At 37.1% G+C, this 27467-nt stretch overlaps 1 protein-coding gene across 1 annotated transcript in view; it reads left to right on the top strand.

Moving 5' to 3' along the window:
* Positions 1-23045, top strand: part of CPB1 (carboxypeptidase B1) — a 35746-nt gene extending 12701 nt beyond the window's left edge. The window contains exons 4-11 of the mRNA XM_069473114.1: positions 494-593; positions 681-782; positions 1637-1738; positions 4414-4524; positions 4598-4688; positions 5360-5562; positions 20519-20603; positions 22673-23045. Of these exons, the coding sequence (XP_069329215.1) occupies positions 494-593; positions 681-782; positions 1637-1738; positions 4414-4524; positions 4598-4688; positions 5360-5562; positions 20519-20603; positions 22673-22860 (982 nt within the window). The 3' untranslated portion in view covers positions 22861-23045. The remainder of the gene's footprint in view (positions 1-493; positions 594-680; positions 783-1636; positions 1739-4413; positions 4525-4597; positions 4689-5359; positions 5563-20518; positions 20604-22672) is intronic.
* The last annotated feature ends 4422 nt before the right edge of the window (positions 23046-27467 follow it).

The following is a 27467-nucleotide window of genomic DNA, read 5'->3' as shown; positions in this document are numbered from 1 at the left end:
CTCAGATGACCAACTCTTCCCATTTACCTGGAACTGATTAGCTTCCTGGAACACAAGGCTTTTAGTGCTAAATTCAGAAAAGTCCTGAGGAAGAAAGACCATAGACAGGCCTCAAGTACAGACTGCTGTGTGGAAGCCCAAGGTTCCAACTCAAGATGCCCCAGATACCAGAGTTTAGGGTCTAAGGACACTCAAATATGTGAAGTTTGGGCAGAGGAAGAGCCTGCCTTGCTTGCACTTTCCAGGATCCTTCTCAGTGACTTACTCTTTATGATCAGTGGCAGATTCTCCCTTGAGCAGTTCAGGTTCAAGGTCATCAGGAACAATCAGAGAACGCAGATCTGTGGGGAAAGCATTGTGCCATCTACTAAGTCAGTGGCTCTGGGGTTTTATGTGTGTTCACTTATGAACACATATAAGTACATGTATGTTCATAGGAGCACGATGAAAATACACGTGTGTTCATAGGCGCACCCACTCTGATTCATTGCAGGGTACTGATAAGCAACCTGAGGAATGTGCTGGAGGCTCAGTTTGACAGCCGGGTTCGTGCGACGGGACACAGTTACGAGAAGTACAACAACTGGGACACGGTATGCCACGCACATGATTTAGACCGATACTGCTTTGGGATTGAACCAAGAATGCCACTTTCATCTACAAATGATTCCATTTGATAGATAGAGGCTTGGACTCAACAAGTCACCACAGAGAATCCAGACCTCATCTCTCGCAGTGTTATCGGAACTACATTTGAGGGACGCAATCTGTACCTCCTCAAGGTAATCATTTTTAGCCATGACCTTGCCAAGTCTGAGGGCTTTAAATCAATGAATTCTAACACATTAACATTTGTTTCACAGACATGCTTATCCCAAACATTGTTATAACTCTTTTCCTGCCTACATCCCCCAGGGAATCAGATTCCCCAGCTTCTTTTATCATATGTGGATTTTTAAATCATTATTTTGATTTATTCAAAAGGAAAAATGCAATAAAATAAGAGAAGTCCTATAAATTTAACCACATTCCTGTAAGCAATGTAAATGATCATCTACCTTGATGAAATTCTTCTTTCCCAGCTGTTGTTGGCAAATCCATTTGCTAAAGAGGTTCATAAACTTCACATCTATCAGACAACATTACAAACCGTATCAACAATTTGTTTCTGTCATCTTCTAATACCATTTTCGTCATGTAATTCTAATGAAGGAAATAAAAAGACAAGGAATAAGTGGGAGAGAAGGAAAAATTCTTACAAGATTAGAAACAAACATGATTACTTCTAGAATAATTACTCATCCAGTTGTCTTGGTCATGTCACCTAATAACAGCAGCTGAAAACAACCTCCACGTGAGTACAATTAAACAGGGTAATCAAGCATCCTCTGAAAATATGAGCTTGTCAAGCTTAATAAAAATAATAAACAGCTATGTAAGCTTTCAGCTCAAACATTATATGTCTAGAGGCAAGAACATACTGTGCTAGTATTATGTTTTAATTTAATCATGGGATATATGTCTTGCTGCTGTCAGGTTTCACCTGTTGAGTCCAGAGACCAGACTGGTAGTGAAGGTTAACCCCTGAATGCCATATGATGAATCATGATTTCCCTTTTCCTTTTGTTTGCAATAGGTTGGCAAAGCTGGATCAAACAAGTCTGCCATTTTCATGGACTGTGGTTTCCATGCCAGAGAGTGGATTTCTCCTGCATTTTGCCAGTGGTTTGTAAGAGAGGTCAGTAAGCAGAGTGATTTTTGGCAAAAAGTAGAAAGTATTTTTTCCCCATTTTCTTTTTATTTATTTATTTATTTATTTTTATCTCAGCATATTATGGGGGTACAAATTAGTTCCTTATAACCTAGCTATAATAAGAGAATAATAACACAGGAAAAAAATATCAATAATTCCAAGTTCTCATTTTTGGAAACTAGTTTTAACTTTCACCAATAGGCCTTTATAAGGCAAGATTTTAACACAGTTAGAAAATTGTATTTATTTGAATTTCACTCATCTGAACTTTCTCTGCTACCTTTGATGGAGAGGCCAACAGCTAGTATAGTGTATTGATCATTTAAAAGCTAATGGTTATGGATATACCACCAAATTAATCATTATCTGCTGGATAATAATCACTGTATACCTCAAAATAAAAGAAAACAGTACATAATAGTCCCTACTCTAAATGATACTGGTTTTCATTCCTTATAATTCTAATGATAGGATATATGTGCAAGCCCTTTAAAAACTAAAGTTGTTAAAGATTCATGAGTCCATACTGATATAAATAGATGATTCATTAAATAAATAAAAGGGAGATAAACTAATATATGTACAAAGAATAAGAAAAATATAAAATCACCATTAGACTACCACAGTAATAATCATTTCAGAAAAGTGCATAAGTGGTTGCAAGATTAGTGGATAAAAGTTTAAGGAGAAAGATGATATTTACAGAGTCTCGAAGTATTTCCCCCCTCCCCCAAAAAATGTATTAATTACAAAGGGAAAATTTTCAGCGGAGAAACCTAGCAGAAACTACCTTCACCAAGTGATCAAGGTTAAAATCACCAGTAGTAAATAAAACATAGCAATATCATGTACCCCCTGATATTATGCACAGAAAAGACACATCATCTTTGTGATATTTTTCCCCCAAATCCACAACCTCACTCTAGTCATAAAAAAATTATTAATAATTTAAAAAATAAGACAAGCTCAAATTGAGAGACATTCTACAAAACAAACCAACCAGGACTTTTCAACAGTGTCAGTTATAAAAGGCAGAGAAAGACTGAGAAACTGTCACAGACAGGGAGGGACTAAGGAGACATGACAAGCAAAGGCAATGATGTAGCATCCTAGATTGGAACCTAGAAGAGAAAAAGGACACTACTGGAAAAACTTGGGAAATAAGAATAAAACTTATAGTTCAGTTTATTATACCCATGTTAAATTTCTTCACTTTGATCATAGTTGCATGGTTATGTAAGATGGTAACATTAGGGGAAGTTGGATGAAGGGTATATGGGAACTTCCTGTACGATTTGGAACTTGTCTATATGTAAGTCTAAAATTATTTTGAAATTAAAAGTTAATAACATCAAAGTCTATAGTTCTCGCTACTTAGGAGGTTAAGGGGAGAAGATCACTTGACCCCAGGAGTTAAGATTGGACTGGACAACATAGTGAGATCCCATCTCGGAAAAAAAAATAAAACAATAAACTGTTTTAAAAAATAAGATTATTATACACAATATAATTTTTTGTTTGTGAAGCACTTCTGTATATATTTGTTATATGGGATTCATTTCTAGACATGTTATATATCCAACTGGCATTACTTAATTTCACTAGATAGTTCACCAATTGCACTTCAGAACGAGAAAATTAGATTTTAGAATTGGATTTTATCATTACTTCCAATCTGTAGACCATTAAAAGAACATGGTACTATAGCTCCGCCAACTATAAAGCACAAGCTTTATTGGGTATTATTGCAATGAATATGTATGTATAGAGTCACAAAGAGTACATAAAAACTGTTCACATACAGAAGCCTGATATATTTTAAAGTTTATTAAAATGAATAAATAAATAAAATAATCAAGCCTAGGGAAGGGTTGAATTTAAGTTTAATATGATGCTGGAGCAGAGGGATTGTGCCTAAGAGAACATATTTGGTGGACATGATGTTCTTCTTTCATAGATAAGAGATAAGTGCACATATTATTTAACAGGGAGAACTTGTCCCGTAATGGGATTCCCTTCTGAAGAAAGACAATGAAGAAGGAGATTCCTGTCATGTGCAGCTCGGAGGATTGGTGAGAGCCTCCCAAAATCCATTAGTGTGAGCTCCCTTAAAAATGGGAGGCATTCTCATTATTCTTCCATGTTGGACCCTGCCTCTAGTGAGATCATCTGCAGGAGGTTTCATAGAAAATAAATAAAAATTTTAGATGACATTATTAGGAACATGCATAGCTATCCATAGACATTTCTTATTTGCTAGGACCAGGTCTTACACTTACATTCTACTAACTTTGAGAAAAAGTTATTGCAGTTGTTATAACAAAGGAGGTGAGTATATATGTTCCTAAAAGTCTCTAATATTATTAAATCTTTATTCATCTTTAAAGTAAAAAGTTAAAATAAAAAGTAATAAGTATAATATGTGAGCTATCTATGGATGAAATAGAAGTATCCTAGAAGCAGAGAAGAATTAGACATAACAATTTTAAACAAAAATATCATAAGTAATTTACTGATTGCTTGTTAAATATTAATATTGTCCACCTCAGTAGGGGATACTGCTTTCATTACCAAAGTCAACACTCATCAGTCTATGTAAATTTTAACAGCATTATGCATTCCATTTTTCCATGAAATTCTGCTTCATAATTCACATACAGGCTGTTCGTACCTATGGACAGGAGACCCAAATAACAGAGCTTCTTGAGAAGTTAGACTTTTATATCCTGCCTGTACTCAATATTGATGGCTACGTCTACACCTGGACCAAGGTGAGAGAGGCTGATAAAATTAAAACCAACCACATTCTATTATATTTGTCCTAACTATATAATCCACTTTCAGAACCGAATGTGGAGAAAGACCCGCTCCACCAATGCTGGATCTAGCTGCTACGGCACAGACCCCAACAGAAATTTTAATGCTGGCTGGTGCGGTGAGTATCTGGCTGACCATTTTGCATGTATCAGCTGAAAAACATAAGAGAAAAAATAACATAAGAAAACACAACAGTGTCTAAACAAGAAAACAAGAAAAATTGTAAAATCTTATATTTTGCAGTTCTAACTTTCTAAAAGCACAGACAATAAACAGTTTCTTAATTCATTTGACAAAAAATGTATTGAGCACTCTGTTCTGTTCCCAGCTGTGCTAGATGCTGAAAACATAAGACTGAATAAACCAGACATAACCCTACCCCTCGTGGAATGTACGGTCTAGAGGGTGAAACAGCCATTAAGTGAATAATTATTTAAATAAAATTGTGATGCAATTAAGAATGATCACAGTAATATAGAATTTTTTCATGGTTATTAGTTTGTCCCCTACTTAGTAAATTTTCTTACTCTATCTTGATCGCATTGTGTAATACTACACAGGGATGCATTGATGATTTCACATGCAACTTTTTATCATGTTACCTTGAAAACATACCATTCTATGACAAAACGTATACATACTATATACTATATACTTAATTGAGGATGATTATAAGGACTCCTGTGAAAACCACTTCTTCTTAACTCCCTAATTTGAACGTTTGAAACTTCCCCTATGAAAGCTTCAGTAGGTGATCCTTGCCATTAACAGCAACATATGTTTTTCCAGAAACTGGAGCCTCTCGGAGCCCCTGTGCTGAAACTTACTGTGGATCTGCCGCAGAGTCTGAAAAAGAGACCAAGGCCCTGGCTGATTTCATCCGCGGCCACCTCTCTTCCATCAAGGCGTACTTGACAATCCACTCATACTCCCAGTTGCTGCTCTACCCCTACTCCTATGATTACAAACTCCCTGAAAACAATGATGAGTTGGTAAGTAGCCATGGTAGTAGATAGTAGATATGGCATTTCACTCCTGAGATTTTAAAAATTCTAATCCTGAGAAAAACATTATAAGAACAATTTCTAAAATTTCCTTTATTGATTTTTGATAGTAGAAGTAAAAAACTTAGTACAGATTTATAAGGAATCCGGAGTTGGCTGGATAAATTGGCTAAAAGAAATTTGATCTTAATGCAAGAAATGGTTTCCCACATGTGATGTATTCATTAATTCTCAAAATGATAATAGTTCCATTTCCTCTGGCTTTACCGTAAGACTGACTCACATGATGACTTCAGATACATTTGGGATAATCAACAAAGTTCCTTGATCACATGTCTATTCTTTGTCAGAGTCGGTTTTGTCAAGATGCCTTGAGCTGGATTGACACAGGCAGAGTATAGAAGCTGTCATTAGAAATTTGCCACATTTGGTTGGTATCGGGTTTCGTCTTGACATCCTAAAAATTGCTTATTTCACTGTTTGATCAGGTGAGGCATGGAAGTAAATCAATCAATGAACAAATAATGACTCTCTACTAGATATAGGGAATAATGCAAAGAAATTTAAGAATCCCTGACATCAAAAAACTAACAATCTTATTGAACCATCAAGATATAATCACATGAGCAGTTAAATAATATAAGTTTTATAACCATTCATATTTACAAATATCACACATCAATGCATAAATTTTTTAAATAAACAGATTTGAATCCTTCAAATAATATTTTGCTAATTTATGAGACATCTGGCTGCCAGAAGCTGGGACCAGTGATCTAAAAGACCAAGCATAAAATTTAAAGCATTTGAGTTACACAGGGGAAAAAAAAAGTGTTCCACTTAGACAATGACAAAGATATTTGGCTTACCTAAATGCATAAATGTGTAGACCCAATAACTTTTAAAACTGGAAATTATTGTTTTGCACTTTCAGATTCAGTCTTTCAGAGACCAAATAAAATAAATATGTAATGCTGTAAATATTTTGTGAAGAACGAAACACAAAAACAAGTCAGTCTCCTAGAAAATTGATAGCTAATAGTTGGCCAGGTCCTTTTCTTTAAAAAATAACTAATATTATTTATCACATAGCTTCCCATTTTCCCCATCCATAGCCAAAAAAAAGAAAAGAAAAGAAATACCATTAGTTAGAAGCATTAAATGTTTCAGTTTTGCAGCTGTGCTCGGTCTATATGTGTTCCCGGTGGGTGCTCACCATCCTGCTGTCCCATAGATGGGTGTGGTCAGCTCCTCATTTCTGACCTAGATTTCTGGCCACTGGAAGAGAGAAGGTGGGGGCATGTGGTTTGCTGAATTCATATGAATATATTTAAACTGTACCAAATCAGAAGAAAAAAAGTCAAAGTTATAAAAACTAAACATTGATGAGTTAATAATTAAAATACTAAAGTTAATATTGTAAAACACATTGTGTAACAATAACCAATACATCCAACTTGCTCAATGTCAACTAGTCTTATATATAAATACTAAAAGACTAATACTAACAGAAAAGCTTAAAATGTTCTTTGTAACTGGGCTGTTTCACAAAGGTTCTACACATTTTCTTATTTGGGGAATAAATTTAAGCCCTTTTAGTAACGAGATAGCTTTGTCACCACTGTCCACATTTAGTAATAACCTACTATCTGGACTACTCTGAAGTCTCCAAATTATCCTTTTTTAAAAAATCAAGTAAATTCTGCCTTTGGAACCTAATGAATAATTTTTGCTACTTTCTATGGGAGTTTTATCCAGGAAAAGATCCAAGAATCGGAGTTAATGGGTTTAGTGAGCCAATTCACATGTGCCCCAAATGGTGCAAAAATGTACTAACGGAATGTGAGCCACTGATACTCTTCCCTAAAAATCACTTCTTCATTTAAAATCAAGGAAAGAGAGGTAATGGTAAAAGAGATACCATTTGAGACCGGGCACAGTGGCTCACACCTGTAATCCTAGCACTCTCAGAGGCCAAGGCTAGGGGGATCCCTTGAGCTCAGGAGTTTGAGACCAGCCTGAGCAAGAGCAAGACCCTGTCTCTATTAAAAATAGAAAAATTAACAGGGCATCATGGCACGCCTGTAGTCCCAGCTACTCAGGAGGCTGAGGCAGGAAGATAGCTCGAGCCCAGGAGTTTGAGGTTGTAGTGAGCTATGGTGAACGCCACTGCACTTTACCTGGTGACAGAGTAAGACTCTGTCTCCAAAAAAAAAAAAAAGGATACTATTTGAAATCCTGTCCTCCAAAATTGTTTTTAAATTACATTTAACAAAGAAGTAGAATAAATAGAAATCTTTGAAAGTAAAATATTCATAATCTATTCTCAAAAGAAAAAATATTCAAGCCACAAAATAATCTTATCTGGGATGTTCATTTTTATACTCATAAAACTAATAAATTCAAGGGAAAGTGCACGCCACTTCCTATCTTTACTAGAGTGTGATAAGATAGGTGACTAAAATGCAAAACTTAGACTTACATCACACTCATTGACTTAAAAGTTACTTTTATTTCCAATAATGTTTTTCAATGACTACACTTTTGCCTAGTATTTTAAAAATGCCATTAGTAAGTGGAATGTTACCTAGGTAAATATTATTTAATTATTTCATTCATTCACTATCTGAATTTAGTTTGGCACACTAAGCAACTTCAGTTCTTTGAGTAACTAGGAAGCCTTTCAACTTTTCCTTATTTTGTATAATTTCAATTTACTTACTTTCAAAGCACATTTTGTTGGAACACACTCATTAACTATAGTGTAATTACAAATGTACGTATAGCCAAAAGAGAATTTGAGTCCCTCAAAAAGAAAAATATTGAATTTTTCACAGTTTTTATTTGTAATGAGGATTTCGAGGGAAAAAAAATTAAGTCTTGATCTAGAAAAGTGAACTTTCCATCCAAATCTAGTGCCTCCATATTAATTCTTGGATGGAGAAACATGACCTTGCTGCAGAAAATAAAAGGCAATAAAAGATTAATAAGATGACTTCTTGGCATCAGACCACATTACTGATAACTCAAAATTTTCTTAAAAGGATACAATGAGGATTTTGTCTTATACAGAATTCAGCCAAGTCATTGATATATATAGGATTTTTATTTCTTTTTATACTTATAAAACTTATAACATTAAATTTGTAGCAAAAAATGTTTCAAAGAGAATAAGACTAAAGGAAATAGACTAAAGGAAATCATTTTGTACTTACATTAGCATTCTCAGCCCAAATTTAGAACATACTATATAAGCCATAATCCTTTAATAATTGAGTCATAATAAAAATGTATGTGGCTTCATTTCTGAAAGATCTTATGTGTAGATTGCCTGATAATTGCTCATATTATGAGACAATGCAAAGATGAGAATGTAAAAGAACAATGAAGTAAAAGAACAGGAAAAGTAATTATATGTATTACAAATAAGGCTACCAGAAAAGATATATTCAGCAAAGCAGTAAAATGTACAAAGAATAAGAGTGTCTTACACACGTAATGCTTTCCAGGTTGCAGACTGCTTTTACCCATACTACATTATTTAAAGAGAGAATACAAAGTGCACTATGGGTTCCTAATGGCCTCATAAACAGTCTACTTCCTTAGTGTAGACTTCATCATTATAAGGCTACCACTCTCTTCAAAGGAAATTTAAAGCTCAGATAAAGAATATACTTACATTTACAAAATTCTAAAGCATAATGAAATATTGAATTGTGTGACCTCTTTATTGTCAGAGGAAATAAAAACTGGGAGAAATAATGGAAAATGCTCCCAAACTTAGCCATATCACTGCACTTATTGGGCATGAAGAAACTCTCAATCTTTTGTCCACCTTCCCTCTCCAAGACACTCACATAGCACTGTTAAAAATAACAACAATAATAATAGTACCACTTCAAAGTGAAAAGCAGGAAGCCAGAAAATCAACCAACTATGTATCTTGTGTCATTCCCCAGACTGATCAAATGGAAAGCAGAGTGCACTACACAAAGGTGTCAATCCAGGGCGTGAGTCTTACTGCACTTCTCTGCATTAGGAGCACAAAATTTTATAGCTGGAAACATCTTAGACAATTATCTGATTCTGGTTCCCATTTTCCAGCTGAGACAATGAAGGCTTGGCTAAGTCAACACTAGTAGTAGGGGCAGCCCTGGGTCTACGGCTACTGGCTCCTGAAGAATTTTCCAGGCTGCCCCAATTTCCAAAGACACACATTGCACATATTTATGTGGCCACATTCTATGATGGTATTCCATGTAACTATTTTGCAGAAGAATATTCATCAGAAAAAGTCTTCAATCCCATAAAGTACATCATAATTACCTCTGCCTCTCATCATTGCTAAGGAATTACCCTGGGTAGCTGAGGTGACTGACTTCTCAGGGCTCAGTCTTTATAATTCTGGTGCATTCTTTTGATGGGTGCATGTCCATTAACCAAGAGAAAGATAACAGTAACCAGAAGAAATGTGACAATATTTCTGAAAAATTATTAAATGTGATCAAAAGATGAAAATCTATTTCCAAAGTCTAACACCTTCCAGTCCAGTGGCACCTCACTCACAACCTCCTAATTGAAGTTTTAGTCAATGAGCCACCAAGATAGAAGTCCACTGCTCCACCCACGCATGCCAGTGCAATGAAAGACCATGATTAGAGATAAACATAAAACCAGAGGGAAGAAATACTGTGATTAGAAGGTGGACAATTGCAGGGTCATGCACACACCCATCACAGCTGTCACATGTCCCTGTCTAATAACAAGAGCAGCATGGCCACAATGCCACCATCAGGCAGGCTACCACCAGCTAAGGTGAAAAGGGCTTAAGGCACAAAACATCTGGTTCAGGAATTTTCTCAGAATTTCTAATCTCACTTAAAGGAAAACTAATTGTGAATGACAACAGTAGAATTTCTTTGATTAAAGAAATTAATTGCTTATTCATGATTACATACTTTTTAAGTGACTTCTTGGCCTGATAAAATTCTCCTATGGGGCCTAGTCAATACATGGCTTATCAGAATACCATGAGAAATTTCATTGAGTATCTATTAAGTGCTCATAATAAATCATGTTTCCTGCCATTGAGAACTTAGGATCTTACTGAAATGATAAGACTCAGATACCAAGAATCATACAAAAGAACTATAGAATTGGGAGTTTCCAATTATGTATAGTAGCAGGAATTCAGGATAGGCAAACGGCAATGTGTGCTGAAGCCATTCAGTGGAGGTTATAGAGAGGAGATGTGATTTATTCTGTCTTGAAGTCTGGGCAAGATTTGGGAGGTAGAGGAAGAAATAGGGCATTTTAGACAGAGAAAAGAGCCAACAAATGTATAATGGTGAAACTGAAAAATGGAGTCAAGGAGGAAAATAGAAGGGGCTCATCCTGTTTTGAATGCTTTTGTTAGGGAAGAGTGGGGTGAGGTTCTATCAATAAGGTGACCAGATTATGCAGGGACTTGAATGTCAGAATGGATCCTGTGTCACAACAGGCCCTGGAGCCAGTGACACAGTAAATAGGATTGCTAGGTCCCATACGGGACTCCCAGTTTAATTTGGATTTCAGATAAACAACAAACAATTTTTACTTTAAGTATGTCTCAAATATTTCATGAGACAAACTTATACTGAAAAAGTATTTATTGTTTGTCTAAAATTTAAATTTAACTGGTAATCCTATACTTTTTGCCAAATCTGACAACCCTGCTGATAAAGTGATATTTTAGTGAGAGTGACTTAGCAGAGATGTTTAGGAAATACCAGTAATGTCATCAACAGAGAAAAAGGCATTCAGAGTGCCTTTAAACCAATTGTTTTCTTCTGTAATTTTTTCCCTAAAGTAAACTTTCATTTATCATAATTGTATCTTTTATCTGACTTTTCTTTCAACTAATTTTGCTCCCCCCACTCCTACCCCCAGGGGACATTTGGCAATGTTTGGGAGACATTTTTGGTTGTCATAACTGTGGCATCTAGTGGGTAGAGGCCGGGGGATGCTGATAAACATCCTATAATGCACAGGACAGCTCCCCCAATCCCAACAAAGAACTATCCAGCCCAAAATGTCAACAGTGCCAAGGTTGAGAAACCTTGCTTTAAATAAAGATAAGAACCGAGTCACATTCCTGGCAAAAGGCTCTTGGCTCTCACAGGATCTTTTTTTTTTCTTTAAATAATTTTTTCTCTTTTTTTTTTTTTATTCTTATTTCAGCATATTGTGGGGGTACAAAAGTTTAGGTTAAGTATATTGCCCTTGCCCCCCCACCCCCACCCCAGTCAGAGTTTCAAACGTGTACATCCCCTAGATAGTGCGCATGGCACTCATTGTGTATGTATACACCCATCCCCTCCCCCACCCACATCTGCTCCCATCAATGTTATTCCTAAATGTGCTCTTAGGTGATGATCTTATACCCTTCCTCACAAACAGCTTACAATGTTCTGCAAATGTCAAGTGCAAGAAATCCTGCACATCTCCATTACACAGTATTTATTTTTAATGTTTATTTGGGAGAAACTCTACTTCCACCAGAAACAAAACAAAAAAATTCTCTGGACTTTGCAACTTCAGCTGACTCATGCTTCACATCTCCCTTGAATATCAAGGAACTTAAAAATATGTATGCAGATCAGCCAAAGAAAAAATTTGGTTTTCATCAGTGAAAGCATTTCCACACACCTCGTGGGCTCTGCGGAAATGGGCAGGCCTAGCTCTCTTAAGCCAGGCTTCTTCCTAACTCTTTGCCCTTCTTTAATCTCAGGGCCTCCTTTGTCCCAGAAACATATTTGTTTTTTCAAATCCCAAATGCTTTCTCCTCAGTGCCTACTTATAGATCTTAAGGGCTTCTCCTTTTCCACCAAAATCATAAAAGTTAAATTTTTCATTGGTCCCTTGGTGTAAGTTACCCATTATCACAGGACAGAAGGAAGGAAACTGCAGTTAAAGATCATTTTGATGCTTCCATTATCACAAGTATTCACCCACAGGGATGGTTAAACTCAGGACTTCAAGTTAGAAACAAAGTTCTGAAGAAAATTTTCTTTGAATTGTTTGATACCTCATGGTCAGTTTAGAGCTTTTGTTTTCCATAATAATGGAGCACTGGAAGCATAGAGGTGGCGGCAGTCCCCCGTCATGATGCTGGCTGTGTACATGGAGGGTTGGAATGAGGACTGTGTGCAGAGTCATGAAAGAGAAGCTTCTTTGTCATATGTTACCTAGGAAGGCAGGTCAGTGGAAAAGAACACCCTCTCCTTATTCATCTCACCAGGCCCTTGGAGCCCAGAACATGGAGAAACATTACACTGGTTTGTCCTTTGTCTCTTGGGCCATGAGCTGTATGTGACATTTTAGACTCTCTTTGTCTTTTGCTGTAGGACCAAGGCCTCTTTTTAAGGAAACAGATGACAAAAGAGAAAATGCATAAGATGTAGTATGAAATTCATATCTAAGGATTAATAAAGGCTGACCATGTTTGGCCTTGACTGAAAGCAAAATTTTCTCTGAGGCTGATTTATATTTAGCTTCCTTCTGTTCTTTACAATTGGTAAAACCAGCTCCAGAAACACTTCTTTTGAAGTATTCGAAGGCCACAAGGAGAAGTGAAAAAGAGCACAGGATTTAAAGAAAGAAGAACCTAGCTCAAGTCAGCCACTTGTGGGGCTGTGTGCCCTTGGGCAAGTTCTTTTATCCTCTCTGAGTTTTAGTTCTTTTATCTGTAAAATGGGGATAAAAATATCTAGCTCTTATCAAGAGCTCTTTGTAAAGTCTAAGGTTTTATGTAAATGCTAGTTCTTATTTTGACTCCACTAAGAAATGATGTAAGAAAGATGTCCCTCAAATAGCAAGTTGTATAGAAATTGTCATTAATTGGAGTTTCAAGATGTGGACCAAGCTCTCTGCTGTGTTTTTGCTTCTCAGGTCTTCTGTCAGTTGTCTTAGTCCCTTTTTACAGAAATGTACAGGGGAAAAGAGTTACCACTCTAACATTTTAGCAAATGCAACAATCACCTTCTCTCTCTCCTTGGTAGCAGGGGTCGGTTATCCAGCTTGATTGGAACATTCCCACTGAGCATGCTGCCCCACATGGCATTCCATTCTGCTGGAAAATCCTGTGTCGATGAAATGTAGACAGATAATGTTAGGAAGATAAATGAGTAACATTTGCGAAACCATTTGAACTCTTCAAAAAAAAAAAAAATAGACCTACACTGATTCCAGGGATTTTTTTAAAAAATAATTGGAATTTAAAACATGATATTTTAGTTGATTAATGTCTGTTCTGACTGTTTTTGTCTTTCGGCCTTAGAGGGGCTTAGAGAAAGGATCCATAGACTTTTTTTTAATTAATGGAGATAAGTAAAGTGCACAGAAGATGTCAATGTCTAAATGTGGCAACTCATCAACCATCACTGCATGGCACCCCTGCCTTCCCCACAAGCATCCCCAATCTCCACTCAGATGGGTTCAGCCTTTGCAAAGATCAGCACTCTGTACTCCCAACCAAATCTTGCCTATTTACAATGCCCCTAAGCCCTAGCATAGGACTCAGTCAACTAACCACGTGCTAGGTGCTGTGCACTCTGCTGAGGATAAGGGAGGAGGGGTGGAAGAAATGCAAAAACATCTGATTATAGGGATGGGGTGGAGTAAGATGATCAAAAGAAACTTCCAGTGATCATCCCTCTACACAAACACCAAATTCAACAACTATCCACACAACCAAGCGCCTTCAGAAGAAGCAAAAAAATCAGGTGAGTGATCACACTACCTGGTTTTAACATTGTATCAAGGAAAAAGGCACTGAAGAGGGCAGAAAAACAATCTTGAATTGCCTATGCCACCCCCACCATCCCCAGCAGTGCAATGCCAGCACCCAAAGCGAGAGAGAATCCATGTGCCCAGGGGAGGAAGAGTGAAGTGATTGTAAAACTTTGCATTAAAACCCAGCGCCGCCCTGGCACAAGAGAACATAGCAGAAGGCTGAATTCAGTCCATGGCCACAGAGGGTACATTTAGACCAGCCCGGCCAGAGGCAAATCTTCTGCCCCCAAACCCAAGTTCCAACCAGCCCCATCACTGGCAAACAAAAGCAGCCTGGGGCCTAGACTAAATTTGTAAGGCAGTTGGGCTACAAAGGCCCTTGGGCAATTCCTGAAGCTGTGCTGGCTCAGAGCCAGTGGACTTGGGTGTACATCACCCAGTGAGACACAAGCAATAGTGGCCAAGCCAGTGCCTATGTCTCTCCCTGCCTGCAACTCTAGGTAGTGCAGCTCAGGGAGCCTTCTATCACTTGAGGAAAGGAAAGGAAAAACTTCAGAGGACTTTGTTTTGCAACTTGTGTACCAGCTCAGCCACAGTAAAATAGAGCACTAATCAGACTCTGAAGACCCTGAGTCCAGGCCTTAGTTCTTGGATGGCATTTCTGGACCCACTCTGGGCAGAAGAAAACATGCTGCCCTGAAGGGAAGGACTCAGTCCTGACAGGATTCACCAACTGTTGACTAAAGAGCCTTTGTATTTTGATTAAACATTACAGGTGAAACATGGGCTTTTGGTGAGACAGCTGGCTTCAGGTGTGACCTGGTGGCCACAAGGGAGTGCCTATGTCACTCCTCCAACAACTCCAGCAGCCCAGCACAGAGAGTGAGAGACTTTGTATGGTAATCCAAGGAATTCTCCCATATCTTACCCAAGTCCAATGAGGCAGGACCACCAGGAGTCTACAAGAAACAGCATTACTAGGCTCAGGGCATCCCAAGTGCTTAAACAGCTTCAGTGACCAAAGACTTAGATCACAACATTCAATTCTTTTTTAATACCTGGAAAGCATTCTTAAGAAGGACAGGTTCAAACAAGCCCAGACTGTGAAGATTAAAATAAATACCTTATTCTTCAATTCCCAGACATCAACAAACATCCACAAGTAGCAAGAACACCCAGGAAAACATGACCTCACCAAATGAACTAAATACGGTACCAGTGACCAATCCTGGAGCAATGGTAATATGTATCCTTTCAGACAAAGAATTCAAAATAACTGTCCTGAAGAAGCTCAATGAACTTCAGGACAACACAGAGAAGTAATTTATAAGCCTATCAGAGAAATTTAACAAAGAAATTGAAATAATAAAAAGAAGCAGAAATTCTGGAGCTTAAGAAATCAATTGACAAACTGAAAAATGCATCAGAGCATCTCAACAGCAGAATTCACCAAGCAGAAAAAAGAGTTACTGAGCTTGAAGACAGGCTATTTGAAAATACACAGTTAGAAGAGAAAAAGGAAAAAAGAATAAAGAATTTTAAAAAGCACACCAACGAGATCTAGAAAATAGCTTCAAAAGGGCAAATCTAAGAGTTACTGGCCTAAAAGAGAAGGTAGAGAAAGAGATTGGGGTAAAAATTTATTCAAAAAAATAATATAGAGAACTTTCAAAACCTAGAGAAAGATATCAATATTATCAAAAAGGTGGTTATAGAAGGAACTTACCTCAACATGATAAAAGCCATATATGACAAACCCACAGTAAGTATCATACTAAATGGGAAAAACTGAAAACTTTTCCTCTACGATCTGGAGCAAGACAAGGATGCCCACTCTCACTGCTGTTATTCAACATAGTACAGTAAGCTCTATTAAGAGCTAGAGGAATGAGACAGGAGAAAGAAATAAATGGCATCAAAATTGAAAAGAAAAAAGTCAAATTATCCTTGTTTGCAAATGATTTGATCTTATATCTAAAGAAACCTAAAGGCTCCACACAAAAAAAGATTAAAACTGATAAACAAATGCAGTAAAGTTGCAAGATACAAAATCCATACACCAAAATCAGTAGTATTTCTATATGCCAACAGTAAACAATATGAAAAAGAAACCAAGAAAGTAATCCCATTTACAATAGCTGCAAATAAAACAAAATATCTAGGAAAACTTAACCAAAGAGGCCAAAGACCTTCATAATGAAAACAATAAAACATTGATGAAAAAATTGAAGAGGACACAAAAAAGTCAGAAGATATTCCATGCTCATTGATTGGAAGAATCAATATTGCTAAAATGTCCATACTACCCAAAGCAATCTACAGACTCAGTGCAATCCTCATCAAAATAACAAAGACATTCTCCACAGAAATAGAAAAAATAATCCTAAAATTTATATGGAACCACAATAGAATAGTCAAAGCCATCCTGAGCAAAAAGAACAAAACTGGAGCAAAAGAACAAAATTACAGTGCCTGACTTCAAATTATACTACAGAGCTGTAGTAACCAAAACAGGATGATATTGGCATAAAAACAGACACACAGACCAATGGAACAGACTAAAGAACCCAGAAGTAAATCCACACATCTATAGTGAACTTATTGTTGACAAAGGTGCTAAGAGCATACAGTGAGTGGGGAAAGGACAGTTTTTTCAATAAATGGTGCTGGGAAAACTGGATAATCACATGCAGAAGAATGAAACTTTGACCCTTATCTCTCACCATACACAAAAATCAAATCAAAATGGATTAAAGACTTAAATTTAAGACCTGAGACTATGCAACTACTAAAAGAAAACATTGAGAAAACACTCCAGGACATTGGTCTGGGCAATGATTTCTTGATTAATCCCCCCAAACCACAAGCAACCAAAGCAAAATTGGACAAGTGAGAGCACATCAAGCTAAAAAGCTTCTGCACAGCCAAGGAAATAATCAACAAAGGGAAGAGACAATCCACAGAATGGGAGAAAATATTTGCAAACTACCCCTCTAACAAGAGACTAATAACTAGGATATATTAATATAAGGAGCTCCAACAATGCAATAGAAAAAAATCAAATAATTTGATTAAAAATGGGCAAAGGATCCGAATAGACATTTCTCAAAAGAAAACATACAAATGGGTAACAAGGATATGAAAAAATGCTCAACATCATTAATCATCAGTGAAATGCAAATCAAAACTACATTGAGATCTCACCCCAGTTAAAACGGCTTTTATGAAAAACACAGACAATAATGAATAGTGTTAAAGATGTGGAGAAGAGGAACCGTTTTACATAGTTGGTAGGAATGTAAGTTAGTGCAACCACTATGGAGAATGGTATGGAGCTTCCTCAAAAAACTGAAAACAGAACACTAGCATATGACCCAGCAATCCCACTGCAGAGTATGTATCCCAAGGAAGAGAAATCAGTATATCAAAAAGATATCTGTACTCCCATGTTTATTGCAGTACTATTCACAATAGTCAAGATTTGGAATCAACTTTAGTGTCCACCAACAGATTAATGGATAAAGAAATTGTGGTACAAATACACAATAGAATATTATATGGCCACAAAAAAGAATGAAATCCTGTCATTTCCAACAACATGGATGGAACTGAAGAACATTATGCTAAGTGAAATAAGCCACGTATGGAAAGACAAATCTTGCATGTTCTCATTCACATGTGGGAGCTAAATATTAAAAACAGTTGATTTCATGGAGACAAGATTGTAGAATGATGGTTACCAGAGGCTAAGAATGATAGCAAGAAGAGGGGAATAAAGTGGGTATGGTTAATGGGTGCAAAAATATATTTAGATAATTAGATAAAATTAACAATATTTGCTAGCACAACAAAGTAACTTTAATCTACAATAAGTTAGGACATAATTTAAAAATAACTAAAAGAGTAGACTTGGAATGTTCCTAACATAAAAAATGATAAATGCCTGAGGTGATGGATAGCCCAATTATCCTGATTTGATTAATCCACATTGTATGCCTGTATCAAAACATCACTTATCCTATAAAGATATACAACTATTATGTGCTCATAATGAAACTATATTTTCACACCCTTTAGCACCCTCAATTTATACCCCCTCCCCATAACCCTTTCCAGCCTCTGATAACCATAATTCTACACTCTACCTCCATTAGATCAACTGTTTTTAATAATCTAGCTCTTGAGTTCCAGCTCAGCCACACTAAAATAATAAGAGCCTTTTTAAGCTAGCATCAATCTTAGATACTGCTTCAGCATCAAAGACAGAGCAACTGTTTCCAAAAGATGCCCATGAAGGCTTAGAAAGCATTTGAGTATCACTTCACATACCCAGAGTGTGGTTTTAGGAAAGGTAAACTGAATATTTTTGTGTGGCCCTAATGGTCGTCATGACTAAACTGATGAGATGATAAGTCAAAAGAGATAACAGATCGCGAGTAGCTCCCTTTGGTTTTGTCTGAAAACTGAATTTTCATTATACCAGTAAATATGTTCGGAGACTTAATGGGCAATCATGAGGACACACAAGAGTTCAATAGATAATGACAAGGACTATGAAATCTTCTCAAGTCTTCATAACTTTTCATGTTTGGAACTAATCCTGAAGAATCACATTTCTAATAACTAAAAATAATAATTCAAGGCTTAAAGAAAAAAAAAAAAGAAAGAAGCCTGAAGAAGGCAGCCAGGGAAGGAATAATAATTCTTTAGGGTCAAAAGTTAAAGAAATTGTAGAATAATAGAAAACACACTGTTTACCTATGAAAAGAACTATTACTTCACCTTGTTCCACATCTTCAGAAGGTGGTTTTAAATCTATTCTGAATATTATGTGGTGTTTGTAGATTGTTATGATTTCAATTGACAATAGGACCTATACCAAAGAGTTAAACTAGACACTAGATCACAACAGTAAAGAGTCCATACAGTAAGAGAAACCATGACTAGTTTGCCAGTTTGAAAATCGGGAAACAGAACCCCAAAACTCTGAGAATAATAAGTTAGCTCCAGGAAATTGATTGCATCATTTTGCTGGACCAGAACAGAAAGTAATAATTTAAATTTTATAATTCTTTTAAAATTTTCTTATTTACTACTTGGTTGATGAAGCATTAACATTTTCAGAGCTGGAATCCTTGAAGTCTTTCAGCCATACCCTCATCAATTTGACATAAGACTCTACTAAACTGGTTTTAATACCAGAATAAAAACTAAGGGAAGTTCCTACTTTGTAAAAATCAGGTTATTCTGATTTCATCACCAACCTCATAGTTTTCCAGGCATATGTAGAAGAAGTAATTATAATGCCAAAGCATGAAATATAGCTAGTTTCATATCCAGAATGAATTATGGTCTAATTCTCCTGCAGTAAACAATTCATTTTTCAAATCTGTATTCCCCAGACAGCCAAGTCAGGACTTGCTTTTCAAGTGCTTCATTTAAATAGGCAGTTTTTCAGTGGAGTTCTACCAGGCAGAGTTTCTGGGTGCAAAGAGCCCTTCTCCTCAAGGAGTTGGGTGCAAGGGGCTAGAGGGCAATGGTTCTTATGAGAAGGTGGTACTGCTTCTAAGAAAAAAGAATATGCGTAAGTTAATACTTAACTACTTTCTTTCTTCTGGAATTCAAATGCTCTGCATCCTCAGAACTGCTAATTCCTAAGCATTTCTATCTATGCTGGCACTGAATGTTGTATGGATATCCAATCATTTATACGTATGTTTCTAATGCTCCTGCCCTAACTCACATAATCCTATCATGACTTCATCTTGGCTTTATAACCTGCCACTCTGCCAAGTGATTTTTTTGTTTGGTTTGGTTTGTTTGTGTTTGTTTGTTTTTTTGCCTGCAAAGAGGTAGACAACGTCTTTGCACAGCCATAAAGACCTTCTTGCTTCCTGCTTTTCTCTTAATATGCTCCAGAGACAAAACAGATAGAAGCTCAGAGTGCGTGCTTGAGAATGCATCAGGGAAGACATCCATTCACAAGAATCACTTAGATCCCATGACTAAGTTTGCTGGAAAAACTGGAATGAATGATGAACAAGTATAAAATACGAACCCAAATTGTGACATAAACATTTTCAACGTCTTAAAAATAATGTACAGGGAGTCTTTTTGTTTGGCAGTGTGTGCTTTTATTTATTTACTTACTTATTACTGGTTCTCTTTGCAGAATGCCGTGGCTAAAGCTGCTGTGAAAGAACTGGCCTCGCTGTATGGCACCGAGTATACATATGGCCCAGGAGCTACAACAATCTGTGAGTCTTGGCTTCAGAGCTGTGCAAAGAAACCCTGGGCCTAAAGAGCAACAAATGGTTCCCAGAGCCTTTCTTTTCTGATTGTTTAGAGCATGTAGCTTTTGCCTCACAGTGAATTTTTATGAAATATGTAATCAGTTTTCTGTTCAAAACAAGGAGGAAAATATCTTTTCAACCCATGGAAATATTTGCTCTCAGCAAGCACTAAATGTGTAGTATATGCCAGGTTCTCACTAAGTACTAAAGAGAAAAAGAAAGGAAGAATAGAGAAAAGAAAAGAAACGAGGAAAGGAGAAGGGAAAGAGGGAGATCAGGGCAGTCTTCAAAGAACCTACCATAGGGAAGAAGGAAAAGTAAATAGTCTATTGTGATACAGGTTTGCTAAGTTCCATAATATTAGGAAGCACTAGGAAAGAATACACCCAAGGCACAACTAACCACCCCCAATATCAGGAATAACTTCCCAAGGTGACGATGCAGAAGCTTTACCTGGAAGAACCATTGCCGGAAGAAAGCATAAGACGGAGTGTTTTCCTGGCTAAATAGACAGCAGGCATGAGGGCTACTTGAGGCACAAGCCCCCTTCCAGGGGTAGCCGGCAGTCCCTCTGACCAGTCACTGGGCGTGTGCAAGCAAGCACCAAGAGACACATAGCAGGAGTGTTGTAGGGGCTAGAGCCCAGAGCTGTGGATGCTGCAGTTTAGAGTTCCCTGGAAGGCACACTCTACAGGACCCATTTTCAATTTCTACTTATGTTTTCCTTTTCCTTCAAATGATTTGTTTCTGTCTGAGGTCTGAAAGGAATAGAAATACACACGCACGTAAAGGCTCAGTCCTGTCGTCAAGGGGCCTCCAGTGCAGTTGGGGAGGCTCCAGTCCTGAGTAGTTGGGTTTTTTTAAAGATTTATGTAGAATACAGTTTTCTGTATTCTCATCATTTTTTTAAACTTCTCTGATTCAGATGGGGTATATTGTCTTCTTACGGGGTTTCTAGGGGAAATAACTTGCCTGTTTATATATTGCAAACTTCCTATATGTTTTATTCAGACTAATTCAATTAGGTTTCTTATTCCACTGTACTGTAAGCCCTTGGAGGACAGGGGCAATGTCTCTCCTTTGTCCTGGCATTTCCATATTTGAGCCCAGGGCCTGCTGTTCAGTGGGGGCTGTGCAATTGTTGATTGAATAAATAGATAAATGAATGAATGAATAAATAAATGAATAGGTGATTCGTTAGTGATAACATAATCGTTATTGAAAGAATTAATAATTGGATGAATGCCTAATCTATGCCAGGCCTGAAGATACATAAATAAAGGCACAGTCCTTCCCTCAAGCTTCTTCTTCAATTTCATCATCCAGCATAGTTTTTTTCTTTTTCTTTTCTTTTCTTTTTTTTTTTTTTTTGAGATAGCACCTCACTCTGTTGCCAGGGCTGGAGTGCAGTGGCATGCACACAGCTCACTGTAGCCTCAAACTCCTGGGCTCAAGCTATCCTCCCTCCTCAGCCTTCTGAGTAGCTGGGACTACAGATGGGAGCCACCACGCCCAACTAACTTTTTTATATTTTGTAGAGATGGGGCTATGCTGTCCGAGCTGGTCTCGAACTCCTGGCTTCAAGACATCCTCTTACCTCAGCCTCCCAAAGTGCTAGAATTACACTGGTGAGCCACCAGGCCTAGCCTATTCAGTGTAGTTTCAATAGGGTTTATGGTCTTCTCTCAGCATTCATCATGTACCTTTGCTTATTTTCCTGGAAGATACACATTCTTTCATACTATTGAGTATAGTTTACCATGGCATACAAGCATGCAGAGAATTTTATGTTACAAATTATATCCTTTCTGAAGTATTAAACATATAACTCCCACAAAATAGGTTTAGTGGTAAGATAGGACCAGTTTTTTAAAACAGCCACCATATCTTTTATGATCCAGTTTACTAGAAAATTGGCCTACCCATAATACTTTGCACAGTAAAGCATTTGTAATTATAAAAGGAAACCAGCAATTTTAAAGTTCCTTTCTAGATTTAAAGATTTTTCTTCCCTTGCTGTTTGCACACTTCAGATCTTGCTGCTGGGGGCTCTGATGACTGGGCTTATGACCAAGGAATCAAATATTCCTTCACCTTGGAGCTCCGAGACACAGGCAGATACGGCTTCCTCCTCCCTGAATCCCAGATCCCGGCAACCTGCGAGGAGACGCTGCTGGCGATCAAGTACATTGCCAGCTATGTCCTGGAACATCTGTACTAGTTGAGAAAGCTGAGAGCCTTATTGCAAAATACTCACTTTTCATTTCTTTTCTATCTTGAATTCTTATTTTTGTTTGCCTGGATGTTTCACAGATCCCATTCTTTCTTTTAAGTTTCTGGGTCTATTAAACTAAGTGAATCTCTTCATATTGATCATAATAAAAGTGAATCATCATACTTGGAAAACTTGACAAACTGTCTACTTCTTTGGGGAAAAAGCAGTGTGTATAAATGACTGGGGGTTGGGGACCATAGTACATGAGGATGCCAGGGACCCTGGCTGGACCAGTTGGGCCAATGAAAGTGGCAAAAATTACCCCGTGACTTGTACATCACACATGACTTTATGTTTTCCACGATTAGAACTGAACATGCTAATGTTGGGAAGTATTGTACCAAGTTCAAACTTCAAAATAGAATAATATGTATTTAGGTTATAATCTAGAGGCATCTCTTATTTTAAAACCGTAGAACAAAATATTAACTGATTGTTTTTATGTGGATTCAAGGAAAATGGGATTCCATATGGAGCATAATATGTTAAGATATTTATAACAATGTTCTATTTGTAAAAAGAATGCTTTGAAGTCGCAAGGTTTGCTTGGAAGTCGTCAAGCCAACGGATAATTAATTGTATCATTTGTCCACTAGATGGTAGCAGTAAGGATGCTACGATTTGTCAAGCAATCATCTTCAAAATAATTTAGTAATACATCATTTAAATAGAGAGAAAGAGAGACTCTTAAGTGAAAAGATCAAATTCCCATTAATTCTTCAATAAGGTACTAAAAAATAGATGTAATTTAGTTAAATTATCTTTCCCCCACTCTAGTTAAGTTATATCCAAGTTGAGAATTAGAGGGCTAACTCAACCATAGTGACTACTGAGTGAAGTTATCTTGCTGGAGGTGTGTCATCCAATTCCTGTGCCACAGGATACTCCCTTACCCTGCTTCTGGTGGGTAATAGCAACCCCTAACTAAGGGATCCAGTGGCCCAAAGTTCAAAAGTCATGTGGGCAAACCATAAAGAGCCAACCCTCCAAAGTCCTTAAATTGAATGGTTTAGTTAGGAATGCATGTGGGCTTTTTTTTTAATTCCAAGGAATTTTTAAGGAGCAGAATAAGGAATAGGAAAGCAAATATGCAAATATTCTCATTTGAAATCTCATGTATCTGAGATGTCTTGCACATGAGACATTTTTGGTATAACTCCTGCCTACTGAAAGTTAACAGCTAGCTGGCTAGGAGTTCCACTTGCCTGAGCTAAACCAAGAAAAACAGAAAGAGAAGTCTGCTTTAGTCCTTCCCAATGCAATAGTGTCTGGTGCTCTCCTGTCCAGCCGACCAGAGACTGCTGTGAATCCTCCACCCAGCCTAACCTGCCCAAGAGCCCCAGGCTGTGAGGGCACTTCTTCTCTTCCCTCCTTTAACCTGCTTCCACCTTGAGAGCCCTTGAAGGACAGGCTCTGTACCCTTCCTACAGCTCCAAGTTCTCATCTCCCCAAAGCAACAATTAACCAACAGCACAGAAGTGGCCCCATGAATCTTTCTTTCTCAAATGGCATGGCTAGAAAATAGCAAGATGGTTTTCCAGTCTGGATTATGGAATTCCTGCATACCTAGAATCATATGCCATGTGCTCATCTGCTTTTGCAAGCTGGCCCATATGAATTGGTCAAAGAAAGAATTTCTAGAAGGAAAAGAAGGAAGAACCAAGAACAATTAACAAGTTAATTTGTAGGACAAATAGGGTTTGACAAGCCTCTTAGGTCATCTCATTGGAGCGAGTAGTCACTCCCCTTCTACCAGGTCTGACACTGACTGAATCACATACCCACATATTGTCCAGAAATGCCACCTTTGCTATAACTAATGAAGGCAAATTTCTCTACAGCATTTGCAGGGTAGTTTTGTTTCAACATTAAGAATCCAACAACTACAACTAAAAAGCAACAATTTTTTTTTCAATATATCTTTTATGAGGTATGTAAATGTATTACAGAAGTCTGTTGGACTGGATTTAAAGATGGAGAATTATTTTAAAGATTCTATTAAATCACAAGAGAACTTTCACTTCCATTTTCTAGGACATTTCTTTTATAGTAATAATGTTTGAAAATATATATAGAAAAGCATAGTTAAAAATATGAAGTGATATTTTAAACCATAGCTAGACACACACTACTACAAAAATCCTAGGAGTGCAAAACTCCAGAAAGATGGACAGTTATTGCTATATGAAGCATTCAACTTTTAATTACTTTTTAAAGAAATTAATTTAACCTATGAAACATCACATATTCTTACATAGTCAATCCTAAAATGATAGGGTGTCCAACAACTATTCATCCTTCTCTATACATATGCCAAGACCTTTTATAAATCTTGATGCAATAATATAAGGTTGCACTAAACTATGCCTGCCAAGAGATAGCACCTGTTCTGAGAAAAAGCTCAAGAACATTCTTGAAATCCATCTATTGTACTTTTCTTCAGAGGCTAAATAGATTGGAGAGGAGGAGGAGTCTAAATGTATCACACTTTCATATCCTACTTCAGAAGCAGGGAATTGTCAATATGCAATAGATATTAAGAGGTCAAAGATTCATTTTTATTGATCATCAGTCTTATCCTGAGAGATACCAGGATCCCCAAAGCATTCGCCTAGATCCTTAAATAAATGAAGTGCACTTCCTACTTCACCTGAAAAACAAACATAGAAGCCTTCTCTACAGTCACACAAAAAAGACTTCAAGAAAATATATCAGAATGCTAGAATTAAGAGGGATTTCTATTTCTTCTTTCAACTTTCCTATATTTTGCAAAATTATTTTCAATAGGCATCTATGACTTTTAGAATCAGAAAATTAACTCAAAAAGAGCAAAAAAAGAATTATTGAAGTAGTTCACATTAAAACAAATACAGACAGATGTTTCATCGGTAAAGCTTGCAGCCACCACTTTAATCTACCACATGACATCTCATGATGATAATCGTCAGTTCGGCAGCCTGGCAGTGGCCAACTGTAAGTCTGTTTACAGAACCTGACAATTTTATCAACTGCCTAGAGGGCATGGGCATGTTTCTTAGCATCTACCATGTACCAAGCTCCTTACATATGCAATCTCACTGGCCCTGGCAGCCATTTGTCAGAGTCACGTCAGAATTCCATTTTACAAAGGAGGAAACCAAGGCCCAGAATGACTAGGCAGCCTGCTCAAGATGATGTAGCCAGTGTTTGGGAGCTACTCGAAAGTTACATCTGTCTAAACCCAAAATCAAGCTCTTGCTTTTCCACTGTGCCTGGGTCAAAAGCACCTTTAGTCAAAAGCGGCGGAGCAAACAGTTGCTTTAAGAGTTTCTATTTCTTATGAGTTTGCCCAATGTCAAGAACATGAAGGTATTTGTAAAAGCCTCCTCTTCCTTACCTTCAAGGTTGGGGCGGGGGGATCTACCTTCAGAAATAAAACAAGGTCTTAAGTTATACCCCACACCTATGAGACTGAGAAGAATGGAGTTATTGCTACTGTGTATATAACAGAGGTATTTCCCAAACAATATTATTTTGATAATAAAAATATACAACCATAACTCTGAGAAATTTTATATGCAACCATCCATCCATTTGCCAATGTGAAGACGCAGTTTTCAAAAAGAAATTCTAATAATTTATCTGATCAGATAAATTCACTGACTCTTTTAAGTTACCTATGGTTCTAGGTAAAGTTATTCTCCTAAATAATCCATAATTAACTGAATAGTGTTCAAGACTAAAAATCCCCTAGAGACTGTTTAAAGTGGTCTATAGAGATGGCTTTCATTAATTCAACTTTCAAAAAGTATTTATTTGGCACTCACAGCATCCAGACTCCAAAGACATTGTCCAATGAATAAACATTGCAACATTGATACTTTCTTGCCTCAAGGAGTCCTCAAGTTGTATTAGGAATAGGGGTTACTTCTGAGGACAGAGAGAAGAGAAGGGCAAAGGAGTTGAGATATGGACATTTTAGCTCTTAAGTGTTTACTTTTTTACAAAGAGAGGTACAGAGCAAATATAGCAAAAGTATTAATATTGTAAAATCCAGATGGTGAAAACATGAATGTCTTCCATAGTACTTAGAGTATTTTTAGTATATTTATAGTATTTTGTAATTTAAATGATTTTAATTTAATAATTTATAATCTAGCTTCAAAAACACACTTTACATCATTCAAAAGGACTCACCAAGGTTCTATGGCCAGATACTCAAATTCATCTCAGTCTCTAAGTGCAAATTTTAAAACTGATTCCTTCCATCCTTCAATTCAAGCAGAATGGTATAGTGGTATTTTAAAATGAACAGAACTGGGTTTAAATCCTCTCTCTGTGAACATATTGGCCTCTGTTACCTTGGGCAACTTAGTTGCTAAAGTAATCTGCATCCCATCTTGTACCTGTAAAATGGGTATCCCCTACTACAAAAGGTAGATGAGTAGCATGGGCATTTAGTGTTAGTGTTTTTCCGTCTTCCCCAGCTGAAAAAAATAGAGAGGTTGAGAGGGGAACAGTCATCATACAGAACCGCAAAAGGAAATCACAAGAATGGAAGTATAAGCACCACA

This window comes from Eulemur rufifrons, chromosome 7, assembly GCF_041146395.1.
Source record: "Eulemur rufifrons isolate Redbay chromosome 7, OSU_ERuf_1, whole genome shotgun sequence".
NCBI classification, from domain to species: domain Eukaryota; kingdom Metazoa; phylum Chordata; class Mammalia; order Primates; family Lemuridae; genus Eulemur; species Eulemur rufifrons.
The sequence above is the reverse complement of the archived record's forward strand: the minus strand, read 5'-3'. Positions and strand labels throughout refer to the sequence as shown.